Genomic DNA, 23,687 nt, shown 5'->3' with positions numbered 1-23,687 from the left:
GTGACAGGGAAGAGAGATGGAATTACTTTGAGTATCCTCCTGCTATAAGAAATCAGAACACAGCCTGGGCAAGATAGTGAGACCCCCATCATATAAAAATAAATTAGCTGTGTGTGGTGGTACGTGCCTATGGCCCTAGCTACTTGGGAGGCTAAGACGGGAGGATTGCTTGAGCCCAGGAGTTCCAGCTACAATGAGATGATTGCACCCACTGCACTCAAGCCTGGGCAAACAGAGTGAGACCCCATCTCTTTAAAAAAGAAAAAAAGAAGAAGAATTGGAATCCCATTTGCCAAAATTATTTTAATCCTAGATGAATTGTTAAAGACTTTAATGTAAAAAATAAAACAATAAAAATCTTAGAAGAGGCCATGTGCAGTGTCTCACGCTTGTAATTCCAGCACTTTGGGAGGCCGAGGTGGGCAGATCGCCTGAGGTCAGGAGTTCAAGACCAGCCTGGCCAACATGGTGAAACTTCATCTGTACTAAAAATACAAAATTAGCTGGATGTGGTGGTACATGCCTGTAATTCCAGCTACCTGGGAGGCTGAGGCAGGAGAATCTCTTGAAATTGGGAGACAGAGGTTGCAGTGAGCCAAGATCATGCCATTGCACTCCAGCCTGGGCAATAAGAGTGAAACTCTGTCTCAAAAATAAAAAAATTGAAGAATAATCGAGAAAACTAACATGTAGCTTAAGGATTGGGGAGACCTATAAAAGAACAGAAAGTATATTTGAATACTTGGAAATTTTTTAAATTTTATATGGAAAAAAGATTTCATGAGTAAAGTTTAAAAGTAATATCGATTGGGAAAAATATTTACAAAGCATACAACATATGACAGGTTAATACACAAAGAGTTCAACTGGGCACAGTAGTTGATGGCTATATTACCAGTACTTTGGGAGGCTGAGGCTGGAAGATTGCTTGAGCACAGGAGTTTAGACCAGCCTTGGCAATATAGTGAGATCCCATCTCTACAAAAAAACTAAAACTGATCCTGGTGTAGTGGCAGATGCATATAGTCCCAGCTACTCGAGAGGCTGAGGTGGGAGGACCACTTGATCCCAGGAAGTTGAGGCTGCAGGGAGCCATGATCGTGCCACTGCACTCCAGCCTAGGCAAAAGAAAAAAATATATATTTACCTATCTATTGATATGGATATGTGTGTGTATCTAGATAAAGATAGATAGATGATAGATAGATAGATAGATAGATAGATAGATAGATAGATAGATAGGGATATGTGTATATCTATCTTTCTAGATAGACATACACACACATATACCAAGAACTCTTATAGTTTGAAAAAGAAAGTTCAATAGAAAAATGAAAACTATTCCATCAAAAAAGTAGCCAGTGGAGAAAAAAAGAACAAATCCGAAAGTTCAACTATTGTTTTATAATAAAAAGACACTGACCTAACTTTAAATTAGAGATATGCAAATTAAAGTAAAATAAGATATTACATTTAACTTCTCAGAAGGGAATATAGGAGAAAACAGTACTATCATTGATCACTGGTAAAAATGTGAATTACACACTTTATGGAAAGATTTGTTAAATATAGGGACATATTCTTTAACAAAACAGTTCTACTTTGAGGAATTTATCCCACAGGTATAAACACACCCAATACACTAATGAAATTTTGCAAAGACTTTTTTTTATAATACTGCTTTTATTGGGGGAAAAAATTGAAATTACATGAATACTCATTTCTGAAGGAATTATTGGGTAAGTTATAGGTTAGCCATTTCATGGAATATTATGCAGTTATTTAAAAGAATTTATTATATCTAGTTTGACTCAGTTATTTCATGATGTATTGTTAAGTGAGACGCATAGAAGAGTATATAATATGATCCCAATATTATAAAACACAAGCAATATTTCCCATACATATATAAATGTATTTGTCAATATTTGATTAGAAAAAAGGTATGAAAAGATACATACCAGGTTTTTAATACTGAGTAGGGAGTGGAAAAGGGTGTATATGTATTTTTTAAGTGCTGTGTAGATATCTTAAAAATCAGGGTCCAGGCGCAGTGGCTCACTCCTGTAATCTCAGCACTTTGGGAGGCTGAGACAGGTGGATCACGAGGTCAGGAGATTGAGATAATCCTGGCCAACGTGGTGAAACCCCATCTTTACTGAAAATACAAAAATTATCTGGGCATAGTGGCATGCTCCTGTAGTCCCAGCTACTCAGGAGGCTGGGGCAGGAGAATCGCTTGAACCCGGGAGGTGGAGGTTGTAGTGAGCTGAGATCACGCCACTGCACTCCAGTCCAGTGACAGAGTGAGACTCCATCTCAAAAATAAATAAATAAATAAGAAAAAAATAAGTAAGTTATTTTAAGTTAATACCCTAGTTTAACATGAATTGAGACAAGGTGAGAAACACAGAAGTCATATAAATGGTGAATAAATGAGAAGATAGTATTCTTAGCTTGCAAATTAACAAAGAACATGACATAGATCAGAAGAAATATACACTTCCATTTTTGTAGGTGTGTATGTAATTTCAAACTAACTTTCTGAAGGACAGTCTTTAACAAAATTTTTATACTGTAAGAGTATCTCTCACAACACTGCTAACAATGACAAAAATTAGCAAAAAGTCTAATAATTGCAAATTTAAAATATCATAGTATATTAAATACTAGGCAAGTATTTTAATTATCTAAAAGAATGTAGATTGACATGGAAGAGCATTCATATTATATTTATGAAGGTATTAATTCAGGTTACAGAAAAGATGAATAGTATTATCTTATTTTTTACACATATACAAAATTTTCAAAAGGATGAACAGGAAAATATTAACACGTTTTAAAAGCAGTAGGTCCACTCAGCAACAGCAAACTACATTTGTTTCAAGTGTATATGGAACATTCACCAACATAGAAGATGTTATGGGGCATAAAACAAATTTTACTAAATGTAAAAGAACTGAGATCATAGAAGGTATATTCTCTTGCCAATGGAATTAAACTAGAAATCAATAACAGAAAGATAATAGGAAAATCTCCAAACACTTGAAAATTAAATCACACACTTCTAAATAATCCATGGATCAAAGAGGAAGTCTCCAAGAAAATTAGAAAATATTTTGAACTGCATGGAAACGTATACAACATACCAAAATTTTCAAGAAAGGGGAGGGAAACCATCCCAGAAACAGGGTTTTCAAAAGTTAAGAAAAAAAAATATTGGAAGAATTTAACCTGAATTTAGAATGTCCTTTTTAAATTGTTTAGTATGTGATTGTCAGGTAAGCTGTTTTGACTTAATTGAATTAATAAGTAGTTACCTCAGTCTCACCTTAAGGTTAGAACTAGGAACAGCAAAGCAGACAACGTGATAAATCACTAGGGGTTTTTTGTTTGCTTTACTTTATTTAGGAAAATAAAACTAGAACTTATGCAATTTAACAAAACAGGTCTTGCTACATAGAAAAAGCAAAAATATAAATTGTCATGTTTCTACATATAATGACCTCAGCTGCATTTAATACGTAGCTATCAATAACAATGAACTAACATCTTTTATTTTTTTCTTTTAGGGACCCAGAGGTGAAAAGGGCTTTAGAGGTGAAACTGTAAGTTTAACTCAATTTGTGATTATAGTAACCCTGACACTAGGCTATAAACTCCATGAAAGCAAGGACCCTGTTACAGTTATTCATTATTATATCTCTGATACTTGTAGAATAAAAATAAAATTGCAGTTGTCAGGAAGTAGATTTAATCTATGTGGTAACAGAGACTTAGACTCACACAACAATAATGGGAGACTTTAACACCCCACTGTCAATGTTAGACAGATCAATGAGACAGAAAATTAACAAGGATATCCAGGACTTAAACTCAGCTCTGGACCAACCGGACCTAATAGACATCTGCAGAACTCTCCACCCCAAATCAACAGAATGTGTATTCTTCTTAGCACCACATCACACTTATTCTAAAATTGACCACATAATTGGAAGTAAAGCACTCAGCAAATGTAAAAGAACAGAAATCACACACAACAAACTGTCTCTCAAACCACACTGCAATCAAATTAGGCTTAAGAATCTCACTCAAAACTGCACAACTACATGGAAACTGAACAACCTGCTCCTGACTGACTACTGGGTAAATAACGAAACGAAGGCAGAAATAAAGATCTTCTTTGAAACCAATGAGAACAAAGACACAACGTACCAGAATCTCTGGGACACATTTAAAGCAGTGTGTAGAGGGAAATATAGGACTAAATGCCCACAAGAGAAAACAGGAAAGATCTAAAATCGACACCCTAACACCACAATTAAAACAACTAGAGAAGCAAAAGCAAACAAGTTCAAAAACTAGAAGGCAAGAAACAACTAAGATCAGAGCAGAACTGAAAGAAATAGAGACACAAAAAACCTTTCAAGAAATCAATGAATCCAGGAGCTGGTATTTTGAAAAGATCAACAAAATTGATAGACCACTAGCAAGACTAATAAAGAATAAAAGAGTGAAGAATCCAATGGATGCATTAAAAAAATGATAACGGGGATATCATCACTTATCCCACAGAAATAGAAACTACTATCAGAGAATACTATAAGCACCTCTGTGCAGATAAACTAGAAAATCTAAAAGAAATGGATAAATTCCTGGACACATACACCCTCCCAAGACTAAACCAGGAAGAAGTTGAATCTCTGAATAGACCAATAACAAGCTCTGAAATTGAGGCAATAATTAATAGCCTACCAACCCAAAAAAGTCCGGGACCAGACAGATTCACAGCCGAATTTTACCAGAGGTACAAAGAGGAGCTGGTACCATTTCTTCTGAAACTATTCTGAGCAAGAGAAAATGAAGGAATCCACCCTAACTCATTTTATGAGGACAGCATCATCCTGATACCAAAGCCTAGTAGAGACACAACAAAAAAAGAATTTTAGGCCAATATCCCTGATAAACATCGATGCGAAAATCCTCGATAAAATACTGGCAAACCGAACCCAGCAGCACATCAAAAAGCTTATCCATCACGATCAAGTCAGCTTCATCCCTGGGATGAAAGGCTCATTCAAAATATGCAAATCAATAAACATAATCCGTCACATAAACAGAAACAGAAACAATGACAAAAACCACATGATTATCTCAATAGATGCAGAAAATGCCTTTAACAAAATTCAACAGCCTTTCACGCCAAAAACTCTCAATAAACTAGGTATCAGTGGAACGTATCTCAACATAATAAGAGCTATTTATGACAAACCCACAGCCAATATCATACTGAATGGGCAAAAACTGGAAGCATTCCCTGTGAAAACCGGCACAAGACAAGGACCACTCCTAGTCAACATGGTATTGGAAGTTCTGGCCAGGGAAATCAGGCAAGAGAAAGAAATAAAGGGTATTCACATAGGAAGAGAGGAAGTCAAATTGTCTCTGTTAGTAGATGACATGATTATATATTTAGAACACCCCATCGTTTCAGCCCAAAATCTCCTTAAGCTGATAAGGAACTTCAGCAAAATCTCAGGATACAAAATCAATGTGCAAAAATCACAAGCATTCCTGTACACCAATAACAGACAAACACAGAACCAAATCTTGAGTGAATTCCCATTCACAATTGCTACTAAGAGAATAAAATACCTAGGAATTCAACTTACAAGGGATGTGAAGAACCTCTTCAAGGAGGACTACAAACCACTACTCAAGGAAATAAGAGAGGACACAAACAAATGGAAAACCATTCCATGCTCATGAATAGGAAGAATCAGTTTTGTCAAAATGGCCATACTGCCCAAAGTAATTTATAGATTCATTGCTATCCCCATCAAGCTACCACTGACTTTCTTCACAGAATTGGAAAAAAACTACTTTAAACTTCATATGAAACCAAAAAAAGAGCCCACATAGCCAAGACAATCCTGGGCAAGAAGAACAAAGCTGGAGGCATCACGCTACCTGACTTCAAACTTTACTACAAGGGTATAGTAACCAAAACAGCATGGTACTGGTACCAAAACAGATATATAGACCAATGGAACAGAACAGAGACCTCAGAAATAACACCACACATCTACAACCATCTGATCTTTGAAAAACATGACACACACAAGCAATGGAGAAAAGATTCCTTATTTAATAAACGGTGTTGGGAAAAGTGGCTTGCCATTTGCAGAAAACTGAAACTGGACCCCTTCCTTACACCTTATGCAAAAATCCACTCAAGATGGATCAAAGACTTAAACGTAAGACCTAGGACCATAAAAATCCTAGAAGAAAACCTTGGCAGTACCATTCAGGCATGGTCAGAGACTTCATGTCTAAAACACCAAAAGCAATGACAACAAAAGACAAAATTGACAAATGGGATCTAATTAAACTAAAGAGCTTCTGCACAGCCAAAGAAACTATCATCAGAGTCAGCAGGCAACCTACAGAATGGGAGAAAAATTTTGCAATCTGTCCATCTGACAAAGGGCTAATATCCAGAATCTACAAAGAACTTAAACAAATTTATAAGAAAAAAGCAAACAACCCCATCAAAAATGGGCAAAGGATATGAACAGACACTTCTCAAAAGAAGACATTTATGCAGCCAACAGACATATGAAAAAATGCTCATCATCACTGGTCATTAGAGAAACACAAATCAAAACCACAATGAGATACCATCTCACGCCAGTTAGAATGGTGATCATTAAAAAGTCAGGAAACAACAGATGCTGGAGAGGTTGTGGAAAAATAGGAAAGCTTTTACACTGTTGGTGAGAGTGTAAATTAGTTCAACCATTGTGGAAGACAGTGTGGCTATTCCTCAAGAATCTAGAACTAGAAATACCATTTGACCCAGCAATCCCATTACTGGGCATATACCCAAAGAATTATAAATCATTCTCCGATAAAGACACATGCACACATATGTTTATTGCAGCACTATTCACAATAGCAAAGACTTGGAACCAACCCAAATGTCCATCAATGATAGACTGGATTAAGAAAATGTGGCTCATATACACCAGGAATACTATGCAGCCATAAGAAAGGATGAGTTCATGTCTTTTGCAGGGACATGGATAAAGCTAGAAACCATCATTCTCAGCAGACTATTACAAAATCAGAAAACCGAACACCGCATGTTCTCACTCATAAGTGGGAGTTGAACAATGAAAACACATGGACACAGGGAGGGGAACATCACACACTGGGGCCTGTGGGGGATCAGGGGCTAGGGGAGGGATAACATTAGGAGAAATAGCTAATGTAGGTGACAGGTTAATGGGTGCAGCAAACCACCATGGCACATATATACCTGTGTAACAAAACTACATGTTCTGCACATGTAACCCAGAACTTAAAGTATAATAGATAAAAAGAAAAAGAAACCTATGTGGTAGATTGCAGTGAAATCTGATAAACTCTAAACATGTTTAAGAACCCACCAATCACTTCTTCCCAGATCACTGTGTGAAATGGATTATTTGCCTTGCCAGGCATCAGGAAATGGGGTATGGGTTTTCTTCACTAGTGAGAGAACAAAGGGACTGCCAAGTCGCTTTAGGTATATACCCACTATGTCCAGTCAGCACCAAAGAGGTCTGCAATGCAGAGACAAATCATTAGTTGCATATCAGCCAGTTAGAGACAATGATGAGAGGATGGGCAAAAGGTACACAGCACTTTTGTGACCAAAGTAGCTTATACTGGCACTACTTCCCTCATTTCTAGGATGCCAGTTCTTCCAAGCTAAAGAAGATATGTTGTAAAGGGGCCACTTTTCCAGTTTTTTATTGTATAGATTTAACACGATGTTATAGGATACATATAGATAGTAAAAAGGTTATTTATAAGCAAGTAATTTGACTATAAGTAATTTTTTGAAGCAAATTAACATATTCATCTCACATGATTACCCATGTTTTTGTTTTTGTTGTTGCAAGAGAAGCTAAAATCTACTCATTGAGCGTGTGATCCATGCCGAACTTATTAAAGCAGCAACCATAAACAGAGGACAGACATGAAATAAAATGAGGGAGATTGAAACTAAGTACTTAAGGCCCATAAGAATAAATTTAAATATAGCAGTAAAGTCTTGACTACAAGGTAATGAGATTACATAGTGACAGCTGAGATTTTTTCTTCTCATTGTAGGGTACGCTTGAGACTCAGAATAATTAAGTTACAGTTATATTAATTAGCTAAAAAAGAGAAATTATGTAATCTCAGATAGCCTAAGAATCACAAAAGGATATTTAAATCGATGTGTTCATTGTGGAAAAGTGATCCTCACCTTTTCTCAGCAGATTTATTGTAACAGGAAGCAAGAGCATATGCACACAGTGAAGCTATATTTCCAAGGAAGAGTGAAGGAGGGAAAGGAAAGCAGAGAGACTTGGAATTAGCCCATGTTCCAGATCAGTGTGGCTCTGCATGCCTCCCCAGTATCCTCTCCAAGTACGGTGGCTGGGACATAGTCTCCATCAGGATTAGGAAGCCTGAAGTACCTATGGCAATGTCACAAGCATTTCACATGGAAAAAAAAATTGAGTGGCTCTGATGGATTACAAATGCAATAGATTAGGACTGCCATCTTAGGTTGTAATGGTAGAAATATGGCATGCAGAATAAAGCAGGTAGTGGTACCAGTCATGCTATCCCCAAAGAAAACATGGACAACATTAAAGCACATTCAGAGAAGGGGAAGGATCCGGGGGAACCCATGTCCTGGTAAGACCAATTGAAATATCTGGGATGGTTAACCTCTACCAGATTCTGCAGCCTGATTACATCCCTCTCCTTGTTCTTTCGTCTTGTCTCACTTTCTGGCTTTTGCACCTCTTATTTCTCTACCATACCCTTTATGTATGGTAGAGAGCTCCTGCTGATCTTGACATTTTGATTTAATGAACATTTCTAGGAGCAAGCATGCTAATGCTTTGACCCCACCCTACTCCCACCCCTGGGCATAATATCTAGCACTCAGGACCTAGTACAATGCCTGGCATGTGTTCTTCAGTTTCGTACTTAAATGTCCTCTTACCAGAGAGGTTCCTGACTAGCCTGTGTGAATAGCAGTGCCCCCACCTTCCTGAGACGCCTTATATTCCTTCTACCTGTGTCTCTACCACCTGATATCTTACATATTTATTTGGTTTTGTTTGTTTGTTTATTGTATTTTTCCTCACTAGAATGTAGCCTTAAAGACACAGACATTTTATCTGTTGATTTTTGTTTGTTTTAATGCTGCGTCTCTCACACCTGACAGTGCCTCTCTTATAGTTGGCATTCAATAAATATTTAATGAATTATTGGTAAATGAATTAGATAAAATTGAGGTGTTGGGACATGATAGTTGTCTTCAAATATTTGAAAGGTTATCTTTTATAGGTACAATAGAGGATAGATACAATATGAGTAACTCTAGAGGATACAATTTAAATGACTTACTTATTGAATTGTATTTATGGTTTCTGTGCTCAGCTCCCTAAGAGAAAGTGAGCTCCGTAAAGGCATGAGATATATTAGATACCACCTAGTACCTACCTACCATCGTTGTTACCACCTAGTCCCCAGTCTATGATGGCACCGGATACATAATTAACACAATAAATACTTAGTGACAAAGTTAATAGAATACTGAGGCTAATTTCAGCTCAATGTAATAATGAGCTGTCTAATATAATAATGAAATAGTACACAAAAAGATCATTTTGCAAAGTAGTAACTACCTTTCACCAAAGCTTACTGACCATCTCCCCGAGTTACTGGACTGGTATTCCTGCGCTGAGTAGGGAATTAGAAGAGATACCTGTAAAGTTTTTTCCAGATCTGAATATGTGTGATTCTACATAAAAGAAAAATAAATAAGCCCCCCCCCCAAAAGAACTGACAAAGCTATAGAACATAAAGAGTTCTTTAGAGATTAATTCCCATCAACTGTAAATCCTATTCTGAATCCATCTCTCATTCTTCACTGGCACCCTTGTCCAAGTGATCATGATATCCCACCTGGACTCCTGGTTTCTTATTTCTTCCACTTTCCCCCCACTACAATCTATTCTCTACATAGCAAACAGAGTGATATTGTTAAAGAATAAACCAAATTATATCATTCTCCTCTTTAAAAACCTCCCTATGACTTTTTCTTGCACTTAGAATAAAATCTAAGCTTCCTTGACTTGATTTACAAGGCCCTACATGAACTGGTCCCCTGTTTGCCTCTCCAGTGTCCTGATGTACCATTTTCCACCTGCCACCTACCTACACTGACCTCCTTTCTATTCTTAGGAATATGCCTTTCTTTTACCTAGGAAATTAATTCATATACTCTTCAAATGACTAATTTTATGTCAATATTCAGGTCTTTGCTCGAATACCACTTTAAAGAAGTCTTCTCAGATCATTCTGTCTCATCATTTCCGGTCATTCTCTTTCACAGGATCTTGTTTTCTTTTCTTCATAATAGTACTCATTGCAGTTGTTTCCTTCCCCTCCACTAGAATGTAAACTTCCTGAGAGTAGGGAACTTTGTGTAGTACACAGGTTATCAGTGTCTAGCACGGAACTTGCCATGTAATAGGTAATAGTTGATAAATGAATAATATGCCCTAAAATTAAAAAGTGAAGCACTATTTCCAATTCTAGCCTGGTAAAGTAGAATTTCCTGAATTAACATGCTTTATAGAGTTTTTAGTCTGTGGGTTATGGTTCTCTTCACAAATAAGATGCAAACTTCCAGTACCCGAGGGAGATGGGAAATAGGCACAGTGGCATTTAGAGTAGGCAACTAAATTTGCTGCAAAAATAATAATAATAATTTTAAAAATAAAAAAATTAACTGGCACATTAGAATTATGAGTTTTTTCTGTTTTATTGTTGAGTAACTGATACTAAATAACTTTTTAATCACCTCTTTTCCTTTGATTCCATTATAATTTAAGGAGCTTTATAAAGGTAATCTTTTAATTCCTGGAGATCATTCTGCAATTATCATAATCCATAAAATGTGCCGTTAAACTTTTCTCCTTTGTTTTATGGAAAAGCTTAGTAACATTTCTTACACTTTCATTGGGAATTTTTCAGTGCATTCTACCAGTTTGTTTTCTTTAAGGAGACAGTTTAAATAATTGACTGGCTAAAGACACCTAATTGGTTACTGTCTTTCAGAAAGTAACATACTCACAAAGGTCATTCTCAGATAACACTAGTAAATGGTGCATTTTTGGAATGGATTTTATTAGCTAAGATCTATTGTATTGAGACAAATAAGAGACTTAAGTCTTTGCACAAATATCAGAATCACAACAGTCTATCAAATTGGTTTATCAATATTATTATTATTATTATTATTATTATTATTATTGAGACAGAGTCTCACTCTGTCACCCAGGCTGGAGTGCAGTGGCACAATCTTGGCTCACTGCAAGCTCCACCTCCCGGGTTCAAGCGATTCTCCTGCCTCAGCCTCCCGAGTAGCTGGGACTACAGGTGCCTGCCACCACACTGGGTTAATTTTTTGTAATTTTAGTAGAGACGGGGTTTCACTGTGTTAGCTAGGATGGTCTTGATCTCCTGACCTCGTGATCCACCCCACTCGGCCTCCCAAAGTGCTGGGATTACAGGCATGAGCCACCATGCCTGGCCTCAATCTTATTTTAAAATTTTCCATGCAGGAAAATTTATTAAACTATGAATTTATTAAACTGTGCTCTCCTTACCAAGTTTTATACCTAAAAATAACCAAAAAATGACCAAAGCATGATTCAGTGACTTTAAAAAAATACAAAGATGTTTACAGCTCATTATACAACACATGAAAAGTAACCCCTTTATTATAATTTGAGTTTCTTGATTAGGAAGCTTCACGTCTTCTGTAATTTAACATTGTAAACCCTAGTATTGATCCCAAGTAGGTCCTTTCCATCATTGAGAGAGCTGATTCTGTATGGCCATTTATGAAAGAGTTATTTTTCTTTCTGTTCTATACTTGCTGCCTGTCTGCCTGCCTATGGACTGTTTTTAAAATGAGTCCCTAGATTCGTATATATTTTCTTTTTCTTTTGCTTTTTCTTTTTTTTTTTTTTTTTTTTTTTTTTTTTTTTTTTTGAGACAGAGTCTTGTTCTGTTGCCCAGGCTGGAGTGCAGTGGCATGATCTCAGCTCACTGCAACCTCCACCTTCTGGTTCAAGTGATTCCTGTGTCTCAGCCTCCCGAGTAGCTGGGATTACAGGCATTCAGCACCACACTCAGCTGATTTTTTTCCTATTTTTTGTAGAAACGGGATTTCACCATGTTGCCCAGGCCAGTCTTGAACTCCTGGCCTCAGATGATCTGCCCACCTCAGCCTCCCAAAGTACTGGGATTACAGGCATGAACCACTGCACCTAGCCCTGTTCATATATATATATTCTAAACAGAGCCAGAGTTTTATGGCATCTTAAGGAAACCTAGCAGATAACATGTAGAATTATCTACTCTTTCTCTACTTCAAAACTGTTGTGTTACTGGCAAATTAATCCTGAAAGTTTACAAAATTTCCTACTTTCTATGAGACCTCAAACACTTAAAACACAATTGAGTAAATTTTAGAGTAAGTAATGGAAAGAGGACAGCTGGAAATAATGAGATACAGTTAGTAAAAATTTAACTTCAGTAAAATTCTAAGTAAAATTTTAACTTATAGCAGAAATGGTATCCTAGTGTCAGATATCGGCAAATGATATTTTTTCTTTCTTGACAGACTTGCTCTGTCACCCAGGCTGACATGCAGTGGGGCAGCCATAGCTCACTGGAGCCTCGAACTCCTGGGCTCAAGCAGTCCTCCCACCTCAGCTTCTCAAATAGCTGATAGGACTACAGGTGCATGTCATTGCACTTGGCTAATTTATTTATTTATTTATTTAATGATTATTACTATTATCATTTGTGTAGATACAGTGTCTCCCAGTGTTGCCCAGGCTGACCTCGAACCCTGGCCTCAAGTGATCCTTCTGGTCTCTGCCTCCCAAAGCCCTGGAATTACAGGCATGAGTCACTATACCTGGCCTGAAAATAATTTTGACAGAATGTCACAACTTGAATCACATAACTTAAAGCTATAGAAATAAAAAAAAAAAGCAGAGAACAATCTCAGCATGAATTTTTAGATTAGCTGCTTCATATTTATAACATACTATTTAATGAAATCATAAAATATTGAAACATCCCATTGACATTTTCTCTAATATTATCTCTAAGTTAATGTGTCTTCACAGTTCTTGATTAACATTGGCTTATTTGTCTCCAATTTGAAAGTGAGGAGGATGGTTTCTGCATTAGAAGGAAAAACTAGGATATGGGAAATAGGTCCTAAATATTAACACTGTAAGCTTTTAAAGCATATATATGTATGTATTTATTTTTGAAATTCATAAATAGTATAAATCATTCCTTAAAAAATTATCAAACTTATTAAATTCAAGAACACTATTACATTTGTACAGACTTTAAATTTTAAATTCCCAATCTGTATGCATATGTACACCTTCTTTATCCAGATATAAAACATGAGGTAGGTCAGGTGCAGAAGCACATGCCTGTGGTCCCAGCTACTCTGGGATGCTAAGGCAGGAGAATTACTTGAGCCCAGGCGTTCAAAGCCAGCTTGGGTAGCATAGCAAGACTCCCATCTTTAAAGAAAATTTAAAAATTTTAAAAAACACATGTTGGGAAGAAAATTGATAAAAGTCTTGAAAATCATGATTCTAAAGTGAACCTTGGAGATTATCTTCACTAGACCTATTATATCACAATTTAGATATGTGAGATCCAAATGTGCAGTAGTTCATTTAAGACCATATAGCAAATTAAGTTACAAAGACAAAAACCAGAGCCCAGGTCTCTCAATTCCTATTGCTATGTGATTGTGTTTTTCTATAAATTACAGTGCCTCTTAGAAAAAGAGGGTTAGAAGCAACTTAGTAAGGAATATGGGGTGTGTGTGTGTGTGTGTGTATCCTCCACCTAGAGTAGCTCAGCTATCACCCACATGACAGCTTGAAGAGTTTATGTTCTTGTTTGCAGTCATGCCCTATGACTTGTGATGCTCACTCATTCTGTTCTAATTACATTGCTATCTAGTTAATCTTATTTAATATTACTAAACTCTCCTTTCAAACCAATGAATCTCAACCAGCAGCCATTTGTCCCCCTACTGCCCTAGGAGACATTTGGCCATGTCTGGAGAAATTTTTGGTTGAACAGTTGGGGAAAAAGAATGAGATGTTAGTGGCATCTAGTGGGTAGAAGCTAGGGATGCTGCTAAACATCCTACAATGGAAGCTCCTCAATTTATAAATGAGAAAAGGAAGCTCTCTGCAACTGAGCCAGCCTAAAATAAGGATCACGAAGCTAAATCAAGATTGCATTTACATAAGGGAGATGACGTAAGGAAATGAAATAAAAGAAATTTACAAAAAAGAAAAGACTAACATGCTCAAGTTTAAGGGTATGCACTTACATGTATTTTTAAAGTATACTGATAAAATATGTTACTTTTGGAGGATTGTATGTAAATTCTGGGATAAAGTGGAAAGAGAATCTATTTTCATAGGCAGTGTTTTCACTGTAGCCAAATAACCACCATAAGCATTCAGAGTAATTTGGTTCCCCTTTAGAAATTAACATAGACGGCCAGGCACGATGGCTCATGCCTATAATCCCAGCACTTTGGGAGGCCAAGGCAGGTGGATCACTTGAGGCCAGGAGTTGCCTGCCCAACATGGTGAAACCCCGTGTCTACTAAAAATACAAAAAAAAAAAAAAAAAAAAAAAATAGCCAGGAGTGGTGGAGCACGCCGGTAGTTCCTGCTACTCGGAAGGCTGAGGCAGGAGAATCACTTGAACCTGGGAAGTGGAGATTGCAGTGAGCCGAGATCACACCACTGCACTCCAGCCTGGGCAACAGAGCAAGACTCCATCTCAAAAAAAAAAAAAGTGAAAGAAAATTAACAGAGACAATCATAATGTTGTTATAAACTACTTTACTTATTTAATTTTATTTTTTGGAGACAGTCTCACTCTGTCACCCAGGCTGAAGTGCAATGGTGTGATCTCGGTTCACTGCAACCTCTGCCTCCCAGGTTCAACCAATTCTCATGCCTCAGCCTACCAAGTAGCTGGTACTACAGGAGCGCACCACCATACCCGGCTAATTTTTTTGTACTTTAGTAGAGAGGGGGTTTCACTATGTTGCCCAGGCTGGTCTCAAAATCGAGCTCAGGCAGTCCTCTGGCCTTGACCTCCCAAAGTGCTAGAATTACAGGTGTGAGCCACCATGCCCGGCCTATAAACTGCTTTATATAAAAGAGAGAGACAGTGAATCACTTCACCTTAATGGTATATTAGCTAGAGTAATAAAAAAGAACTAACAAAATGTTATCTTATTGGAAACATATTTTTTTAACTTGGCTACTCGCCCTATTCTATGTGGTTACATTAGGGTTGCCCTGCCCTATCTTGGGGTGGGTTTGAAGTATTTTGTTTGATCATATTTGTGGTGGTCTGACTTTTTCTGGATAACAAGCTGGAATGAACTTTATAAAGTCAACAGTAGAAATTGTTTCTTATTTTTCTATGATAAATTCCTCTTTTGAAGTCAAAGATAAGATACATATTTTGTACTGAACCATCAGTGATATTTTCCAAATTGCAAAAACTTGCTAAGTGGAATGGACTATCACAACTGTTTATTATTTTTACATTGTTGATCCAAAATGGAGAAGCGTACACAACCAATTTCATTTTGAGCTTCTGTATAGTTAAAAGGCTATCTCCAATGTGACATTTCTGTCACCTACCATGCAGCTTCTGAAGTACATGCATTGGTTGATAATTAAATGAATGGATGATGTTAAAATTAACTAGTATTAACTAGTATTAAAATTGACTAGTACTAATTTTAACATCATTCATTCATATGTACAAGTTTAGTACATTCTCTGCTTAAAATTGTAATCATAAATCAGATAAACTAAGACATGTCTAGCAGGCACAGTGTTGGAGTACTCTACTCTTTTCAAGCTGCTATGTATTGTTTGTTCTAGCTATCACAGTATATTTAGGATTAACAGCTTTGGCAATACAAGATACTTAATACTAAGTCAAGCATGGTGTCGACATTATCCAAAACTCAGCTGAAGATAAGTGTTGCTTTGCCATCTTTTAACCATAATTGGAGTTGATTCAATATAGTCTTAACATTTAGCTGAACATCTAGGTTACTTTTGAACAGACATACAGGGCCTTTGAGCATTTTTAACAGTAATTACTATTGCTTCATTTTGAAAAATGTCAACATAGCTTTTGACATTTTGCTATATACCTTTTAACTTTTCTAATTTCCACATTAATACTAATTAATTTTAACATTCTTCATTCATTTAATTGTCAATAAAAATGGAGAAGTATTATTTTGGAGTTGGCAACCACTTTATAGGTAGATGAAGGAAATTAAGGTGTCTAAGAACACTAAGTTTCTATATTTGATGATTAGGTAGGTGGCAGTTAGAAATAACAGGAAAAACATCTTTAGACAATACTAACATTTTAAAATGTTACATTTATAGTACTTTAGTAAAATGAGTAAATTCAGTTTCTAATATCAATATCAATAAACAGGAAAATAAATATCCAGCTTGTTTATGAATATGGATGATAGCTAAGTACCGGAGCATATAGCTTTAGAATACTAAAACAATTTTAAATTGTATGACTTACCTGGCACGAAAGGTGATGACAGAGGTTGAATATTAGTTCTCTTGCTTATACCCAACCAAAAGTATAATATATACCTCTTGTGTTTGTCTCCATTTCTTCCAGGGTCCTCAAGGACTGAGAGGTCAACCAGGGCCTCCAGTGAGTTGGTTTTCATTTATATCTGTTTACGATTGATGCTTATATGCTTACCTGGTTTGAGATGTCTACTAAATAAATGTGTATTTTTTTTAATTTGCTGTGTTCTAGGGTCCACCTGGAGCACCAGGCCCAAGGGTAAGTTTACTTGGTTTGATTTTATTTTATTCTATCTTAGTATGTCATATTAACTTTTTAAATCTTCTTCTGTTAACTCTGTATTAGAAGGTGTCCCTTTTGCATACCTCTGTTCTTTTTTCTAACCTGATACAGGGCTGGCCCAGCTACACAAACATGAAATCCAAGCCTCAGACTTCTTATTTATAAAATGGAGATGGTATTTCCTGCTTTCTTGGGTGGTTTCAAGTATTGAGTAAGAAGTAAAGCACGCAACACATTGTATAATACATAATAAGCACTTGAAAAACTAATTACCTCTACTTCTTCCTAATTCTACATCTTCACTCTCCTTTTTTAAATGTTCTCTTTTTGCCAGCCAGAGTTATCCACTTCTTTGATGTACATGAATCTTTCTCAGTTTCTGGTAACTCTCAAAGCCATCAGACTTCTCTTAGGTTTGCTTATTATCTAACTACTATGACCCAAAACTTGCTACCCTTATCTCTGAGGCAATGTTTATGTTGCTCCTGCTATTCTCATGCCCTCTGATATTCTAAGCTTGATTTTCCTTATGCTTTGTGTCCATTCTCATATTCCACAGTCTTTTTGTCTTCCTGCTCCCTATGAGAGGTCTGTCTCCATCTGCAACCTCACTCACACCCCACTCCTCCAGCCTCCTGGTCAAATACAGTGGTCCTTGGTCATATTTTCTGCCTAGTGTGGATCTACTGTTGCTACACCATCCCAAACAATGGTCAGTCCTGTGCCTTTTAAGCCTTCTTATTTCACATGCTGCTCTGATGTCATTTAGATCTCTGCTAGTTCTAGGTGGTGGTTTCCTGTGATCTACTCTCAGCAGATCAGAAACTCTTCATTTCCCTCAGCTTTTCCTTGGGTCATAGTGCCACAAGGAAGACTATCCCCTTGAAAACAAGAGACCCATTTATCTGTGATTTTAAAGAATCACTTCCCCTTTCTGGTCTTCTGACTAATGCAGAGGGAACCTCTCCCTGTGTGAACATCAATAAGAATGTCTTTCGGCCAGGCATGGTGGCTTGCACCTGTAATCCCAGCACTTTGGGAGGCCGAAGTGGGTGTATCATCTGAGGTCAGGAGTTTGAGACCAACCTGGCCAACATGGCAAAACCCCAGGCATGGCGCCACATGCCTGTAATCCCAGCTACTCAGGAGGTTGAGGCAGGAGAATCGCCTGAGCCTAGTAGGTGGAGGTTGCAGTGAGCCAAGATTGTGCCCCCTCACTCCAGCCTGGCAGAGCAAGACTCTGCCTCAAAAAAAAAAAAAAAAAAAAAAAATCTTTCTTCTAGTCTTTAAATAACTTTCCACTTGTTTAGTCTTCCCTTCCTCCTGGATCCCCACAATGCATGGATTACAAGTACCCTCATTAATTGCCTTCCCAAATTATAACTTTGATATATCATAGCTCCCTTCTCAAGAAAGAACAAGTTCAAGTTCTAAAGAATCGTATGTCATTGGCAAATTAAAGAAATGTTTAGTGACAATTTTCACATTTAAGTGCCAAAGTGTGGGACACATATCCCTGTCTCACTTGGAAAATATATGTGTTCCTACACAGCCAAAATAGACTAAGACATGAGAGGTTTTTGCTCAGAGCAAAATGTGGATTAAAATAAGTATATACTTTGAGAAATTAGGAAGATTAAGAAAATATATGTGTTGAATACATTATAACTACTCAATAAATGCTAGTTTCTTTGTTTCCTTCTTTTCTCCCTTTTTCCTCCTTTCTGTATTCCTTCTTGGCCGATATGAAAACAGATTTCCATATGCAGTGCTGTTTTCCTGGAACTTGCAGAGTCCATTGTAGGAAAATAACAGTGAGAATAAGATTTCTAGAGCAGATGTCTAAATGACAATGAGAAGACACCTATGCATTCTTTCTAAAGTCGGCCTCCATGAAACTTTTCTTAATTCCATCCCCTCATCACACTACAAGATAGAACTGATCACTTCCTCTTCTTCATTCATACTCATTTACTTTCATGCTTGTCTTTTCTATTACATTGTGAACCCTCTGAAGGTAGAGACTACTTCTTAAATTCCCTTTCCATTTAAGCTCTTAATAAATGTTGAGGGCATGCCTGCATGAATACAAAAAAGGCAACTTCTCAGGAAATTTTAGTGGGAATCTTCTAAACTAGATTTCACTTGGAGAGAAACAATATCTATAAAGGAATAGATTCATAGAACTAGAGGTCCTCTCAGTAATTATTTAGCAGTTATTTCAGACTTTGAGTTGGGATTCATTGGTCAGTGGATCATAAGACCAATTTAGTGAGTCTCATTCAAGATTATTTTTAGAGCAAATGAAATAGAATAGAAAAAAATATGGGGAGGGACTGCTTAGTAGATACGGATTTTCTTTTGGGGGGTAATAAAAATGCTCTGAAATTCGATCATGGTAATGGTTGAACAACATTGTGAATCTATTAAAGAAAACTGAATTGTATATTTTTAAATGACTAAAATAGTGAATTTTATGTTATATAAATTTTACCTCAATTTTAAAAAACAAAAAAAAACATCAGTACATCATCATCAGTAAGAATAAATATGGTTTTACAGAACTTTTTGAGGTTAAATATATGTATGTTTGTCTGAATTTTGTCGTGATGTAAAAATGTATTTCTTACTGTGGGTCAAGATAAGTATGAAAACTTATAATCCAGTCCAGCCACATCTTTGTAAGACCTACGAAACTCAAGTAACTTGGTCAGTTCTTTAAAGTGGAATAGCTAAAAGGAAATGTTTCAGGAAAAGTAATATGTATTAATGGTGAATTTGAATGTGAGGATAGGGTAATGACCAGACCTTAGTGTATATGGTAAGATATTTAGAAATGAGCACAGAAGTATACAACATGATGTCAAAGTTAACCAGAAGTGATTAGTGGAGTAAAGGGAAGAACACGGTGTCTATGTGTGTCTGTGTTTGGTGTATAGGATGGAAATAACAATCATTAAGAATCATTAAATGAGAGAAAGAATTCCCAACTGATTTATTCCAATTAATGGGTCAGTTGTAGAACCTGGATTGATGAATTAAGAAGTGGCAGCTTCTATTATATTCTGGTTCCCTAGAATCAGCAAAAACTCCCATCATAAAGAGGGGTGTGACCTGAAATGAGTTCCTATTTGGTCAGCATTTTCACCAACCAGTGATCTTGAAACTTCAGACATATGAAAAAATAACACTTCTCTTCAAAATACTGAGATGCCTAGACTAGATCTGCTCTTCACTTGAATGATTTGGAGAGAATTGTGAAAATTACTTTCTCCCAAAGTATAATGAATCCGGCTGTCTAATTCACCTCATTATTTCACACTCACTAGTCACAACCTATAATCAATCTTTATTCTCTGTTTTCTATTTTACATGCATGTTTTTGTAAACATTGAGTGATTTCCATGTGAGAATATGTTCTAACTAGAGTGCCTGGAAGAAGTTATTTTTCCTTTTTTGATCCCCTCACTGCACCTAATGAGAGATTTACACTTCGATGTGGGCACTTAGATGTGACTGAATGACTTCCCAGGCAAATCCTCTTAATACAATTTCTCTGACCCTGCCTTTCTTAAAGTCTGCCTGTGGGGAAAAAAATCAATAAATTCAACAAATTGATTGACTGCTATGTGCCAGTCTTGAGCTAGGCTTTGTGAATACCTTGGGGATTCTAGGAATATGGAGATCGTCAAGAAAAATTTTTAGTGGCCAAGTGTTTCTTTTCTTTCTAATACCTGTTGGGGAAGAAAAAATGCCTTTTTATTGAGTTGTCGCCTGTGCTGATGGTGTTTAAAATTGCTGGTACCTTAGCATGACTAAAGCATCAAACTCTACACTACTAATCTACTAATAATCATTGTATTCTTTACTGCCACACACAGAAAATCATAGTGATGTCAATTAAGACTATCTTGTGATTTACTCATCTTGCCCTCTGTTGATGAGCTTTTTTTTTTTCAATTTTTTATTACACATAGTACAAATGTCCTGTCCGTATACATATCATTTTGTAGAATACCTAGGGGACAAATTGCCAGAAGTAGGATAGTTTGGTCTAAGGGATAATGAGCATATTTACTTGTTATTTTTAATGTTGGCAAGATATACATAACAAAATTTTACCATTTTAACTATTTTTAAGTGTAGAGTTCAGTGGTATTAAGTACATTCACATTGTTGTGCAACCATTACTATCCATGCCTAGGACTTTTTTTGTCTTCCAAAACTGAAGCTCTGTACCCATTAAGTAATAATTCTCAATTCCTCCCTTTCCCCAGCCCCAGCAACCACTGTTCTACTTTCTGTCTCTATGAATTTGACTACTCTAGGTACCTCATATAAGTTAAGTCATACAATATTTGTCTTTTTGTGACTGACTTATTTCACTTAATGTAATATCTTCAGGGTTCATCTCTGTTGTAAGCTTATAGTAGAATTTTATTTCTTTTCAAAGCTGAATAATAGTCCATTGAATACATATACCAGATTTTGTTTATCCAAGTGGATGCTTATTTTGCTTCTACCTTTTGGCTATTGTGAATAATGCTGCTATAAACATTGGTGTACAGATATCTGTTGGAGTCTTCACTTTCAATTAATTTGAGTATATACCTAGAAATAAAACCGTTGTATCATGTAGTAATTCTATGTTTAATTTTTGAGAAACTGCCATACTGTTTTCCATAACTGCCACACACTTTACATTACCACCAGCAGTGCACAAGTTTCCAGTTTCTCCACATCCTCACCAACCCTTGTTATTTTCTGGTTTATTTTTTCTATAACAGCCATCCTAATGGTTGTGAAGCGGTATCTCATTGTGGTTTTCACATGCATTTTCCTAATGATTTGTGGTGTTGAACACATTTTCATGTGTTTATTAGACATTTGTATTTTTTTAATTTTTTTTGAGACAGACTCTCTGTGTTGCCCAAGCTGGAGTGCAGTGGTGCGATCTCGGCTCACTGCAACCTCCGCCTCCCAGATTCAAGTGATTCTTCTGCCTCAGCCTCCTGAGTAACTGGGATTACAGGTGCCCTCCAGCACGCCTGGCTAATTTTGTATTTTTCGTAGAGCTGGGGTTTCACCATGTTGGCCAGGCTGGTCTTGAACTCCTGACCTCAAGTGATCTGCCCACCTTGGCCTCCCAAAGTACTGGGATTACAGGCGTGAGCCACCGTGCCCAGCCTCTTCTTTAGAGAAATATCTATTCAGTTCTTTACCCATTTTTTGAATTGGGTTGCTTTTTTTTTTTTTTTTTTTTTTTTTTTTTGGTTGTTAGTAAGTTGTAGAAGCTCTTTAAATATTCTAGATATTAATCCTTTACCAGAAAGACAATTTGCAGTTATTTTTTCCCATCCCTTGAGTTGCCTTTTCACTCTCTGTATAGTGTCCTTTGATGCACAGAAGATTTTTTTATATATATATAGTCTAATTTATCTACTTTCTTCTCTTGTTGACTGTACTCTTGGTATCTTTCCAAGAAATCACTGCAAAATTAAATGTTATCAGGCTTTTCCTATTTGCTTGTAATAATTTTTTAGTTTTAGCTCTTATGTTCAAGTCTTTGATTCATTTTGAGTTCATGATATAATTCATGATGTAAGTTGTTTTGTACTTGATGTAAGTTAAGGGTCTAACTTCATTCTATCCCATGTGGATATTCCATTTTTCCAGCACTGTTTGTTGAAAAGACTGTTCTTTCCTCGTTGAATGGTCTTAGCACTCTTGTTGAAAATAATTTGATCATAAATTAGAAGGTTTATTTCTGGACTCTCTGTTTCATTGGTCTTTATGTCTGTCTTTATGACAGTACCAACTGTTTTGATTACAGCAGCTTTATAGTAAGTTTTGAAATCAGGAAACGTGATGCCTCTAACTTCTTTTTCGAAATTACTTTTGGCTACTTGTGGTCTATACTATATGTTATATTTATTGTATTGTAACTTTTACTACTGCTCTTTATTTCTTCAGGTGGATTCAAGTTTCTGCCTAGTATCCTTTACTTTAGGCCTGAATGACTCCCTATAATGTTTTTCTAGGGAAGGTATGTTACTGATAAATTGTCTCAGTTTTTATTTAACTGGGAATATATTACTATTTCCTTCATTTTTAAAGGAGAGTTTTACTGGAAATAGAATTCTTGGCTGACAGTCTTTTCTTTTAGCACTCTGAATATATTATCCTACTGCCTGCTCACTTTTATGGTTTTTTATGGGAAATTAGCTGTTAATCTAGTTGAAGATCTCTTGGACATGACGGGCCTTCTCTCTGCTTTCAGAATTCTCTCTTTGTCTATAGAATTGGGTAATTTGATTGTGATATATCTGGGAAAGTTTGTAGAGCTTCTTGGATGTGTAGGTTAATATTTTTGCATCAGATTTGTGATGTTTTCAGCCATTATCTCTTTACATATTCTTTGTGCCCCTGTTTCTCTCTCCTTCCCTTCTGAGACTTTCATCATGCATATGTTGGTAAGCTTGACAGTGTCCTACAGATCTCTCAAGTCTCTGTTCATTTCTCTTCATTATTTTTTTTCCACTCCTCAGACAGGATAATCTCAATAAACCTGTCTTCAAGTTAACTGGTGCTTACTTCTGCCTATGGAAATCTACTGTAGAGCCTAT

At 36.4% G+C, this 23,687-nt stretch overlaps 1 protein-coding gene across 1 annotated transcript in view; it reads left to right on the top strand.

Annotated features, from left to right (window-relative positions):
* COL24A1 (collagen type XXIV alpha 1 chain) overlaps positions 1 to 23,687 on the top strand; it is a 388,303-nt gene that overhangs the window by 346,507 nt on the left and 18,109 nt on the right. The window contains exons 53-55 of the mRNA XM_030912579.1: positions 3,573 to 3,608; positions 16,867 to 16,902; positions 17,011 to 17,037. Coding sequence (XP_030768439.1) covers positions 3,573 to 3,608; positions 16,867 to 16,902; positions 17,011 to 17,037 — 99 coding nt within the window. The remainder of the gene's footprint in view (positions 1 to 3,572; positions 3,609 to 16,866; positions 16,903 to 17,010; positions 17,038 to 23,687) is intronic.

Source organism: Rhinopithecus roxellana, chromosome 12, assembly GCF_007565055.1.
Source record: "Rhinopithecus roxellana isolate Shanxi Qingling chromosome 12, ASM756505v1, whole genome shotgun sequence".
In the NCBI taxonomy this organism is placed as follows: domain Eukaryota; kingdom Metazoa; phylum Chordata; class Mammalia; order Primates; family Cercopithecidae; genus Rhinopithecus; species Rhinopithecus roxellana.
The sequence above is the reverse complement of the archived record's forward strand: the minus strand, read 5'-3'. Positions and strand labels throughout refer to the sequence as shown.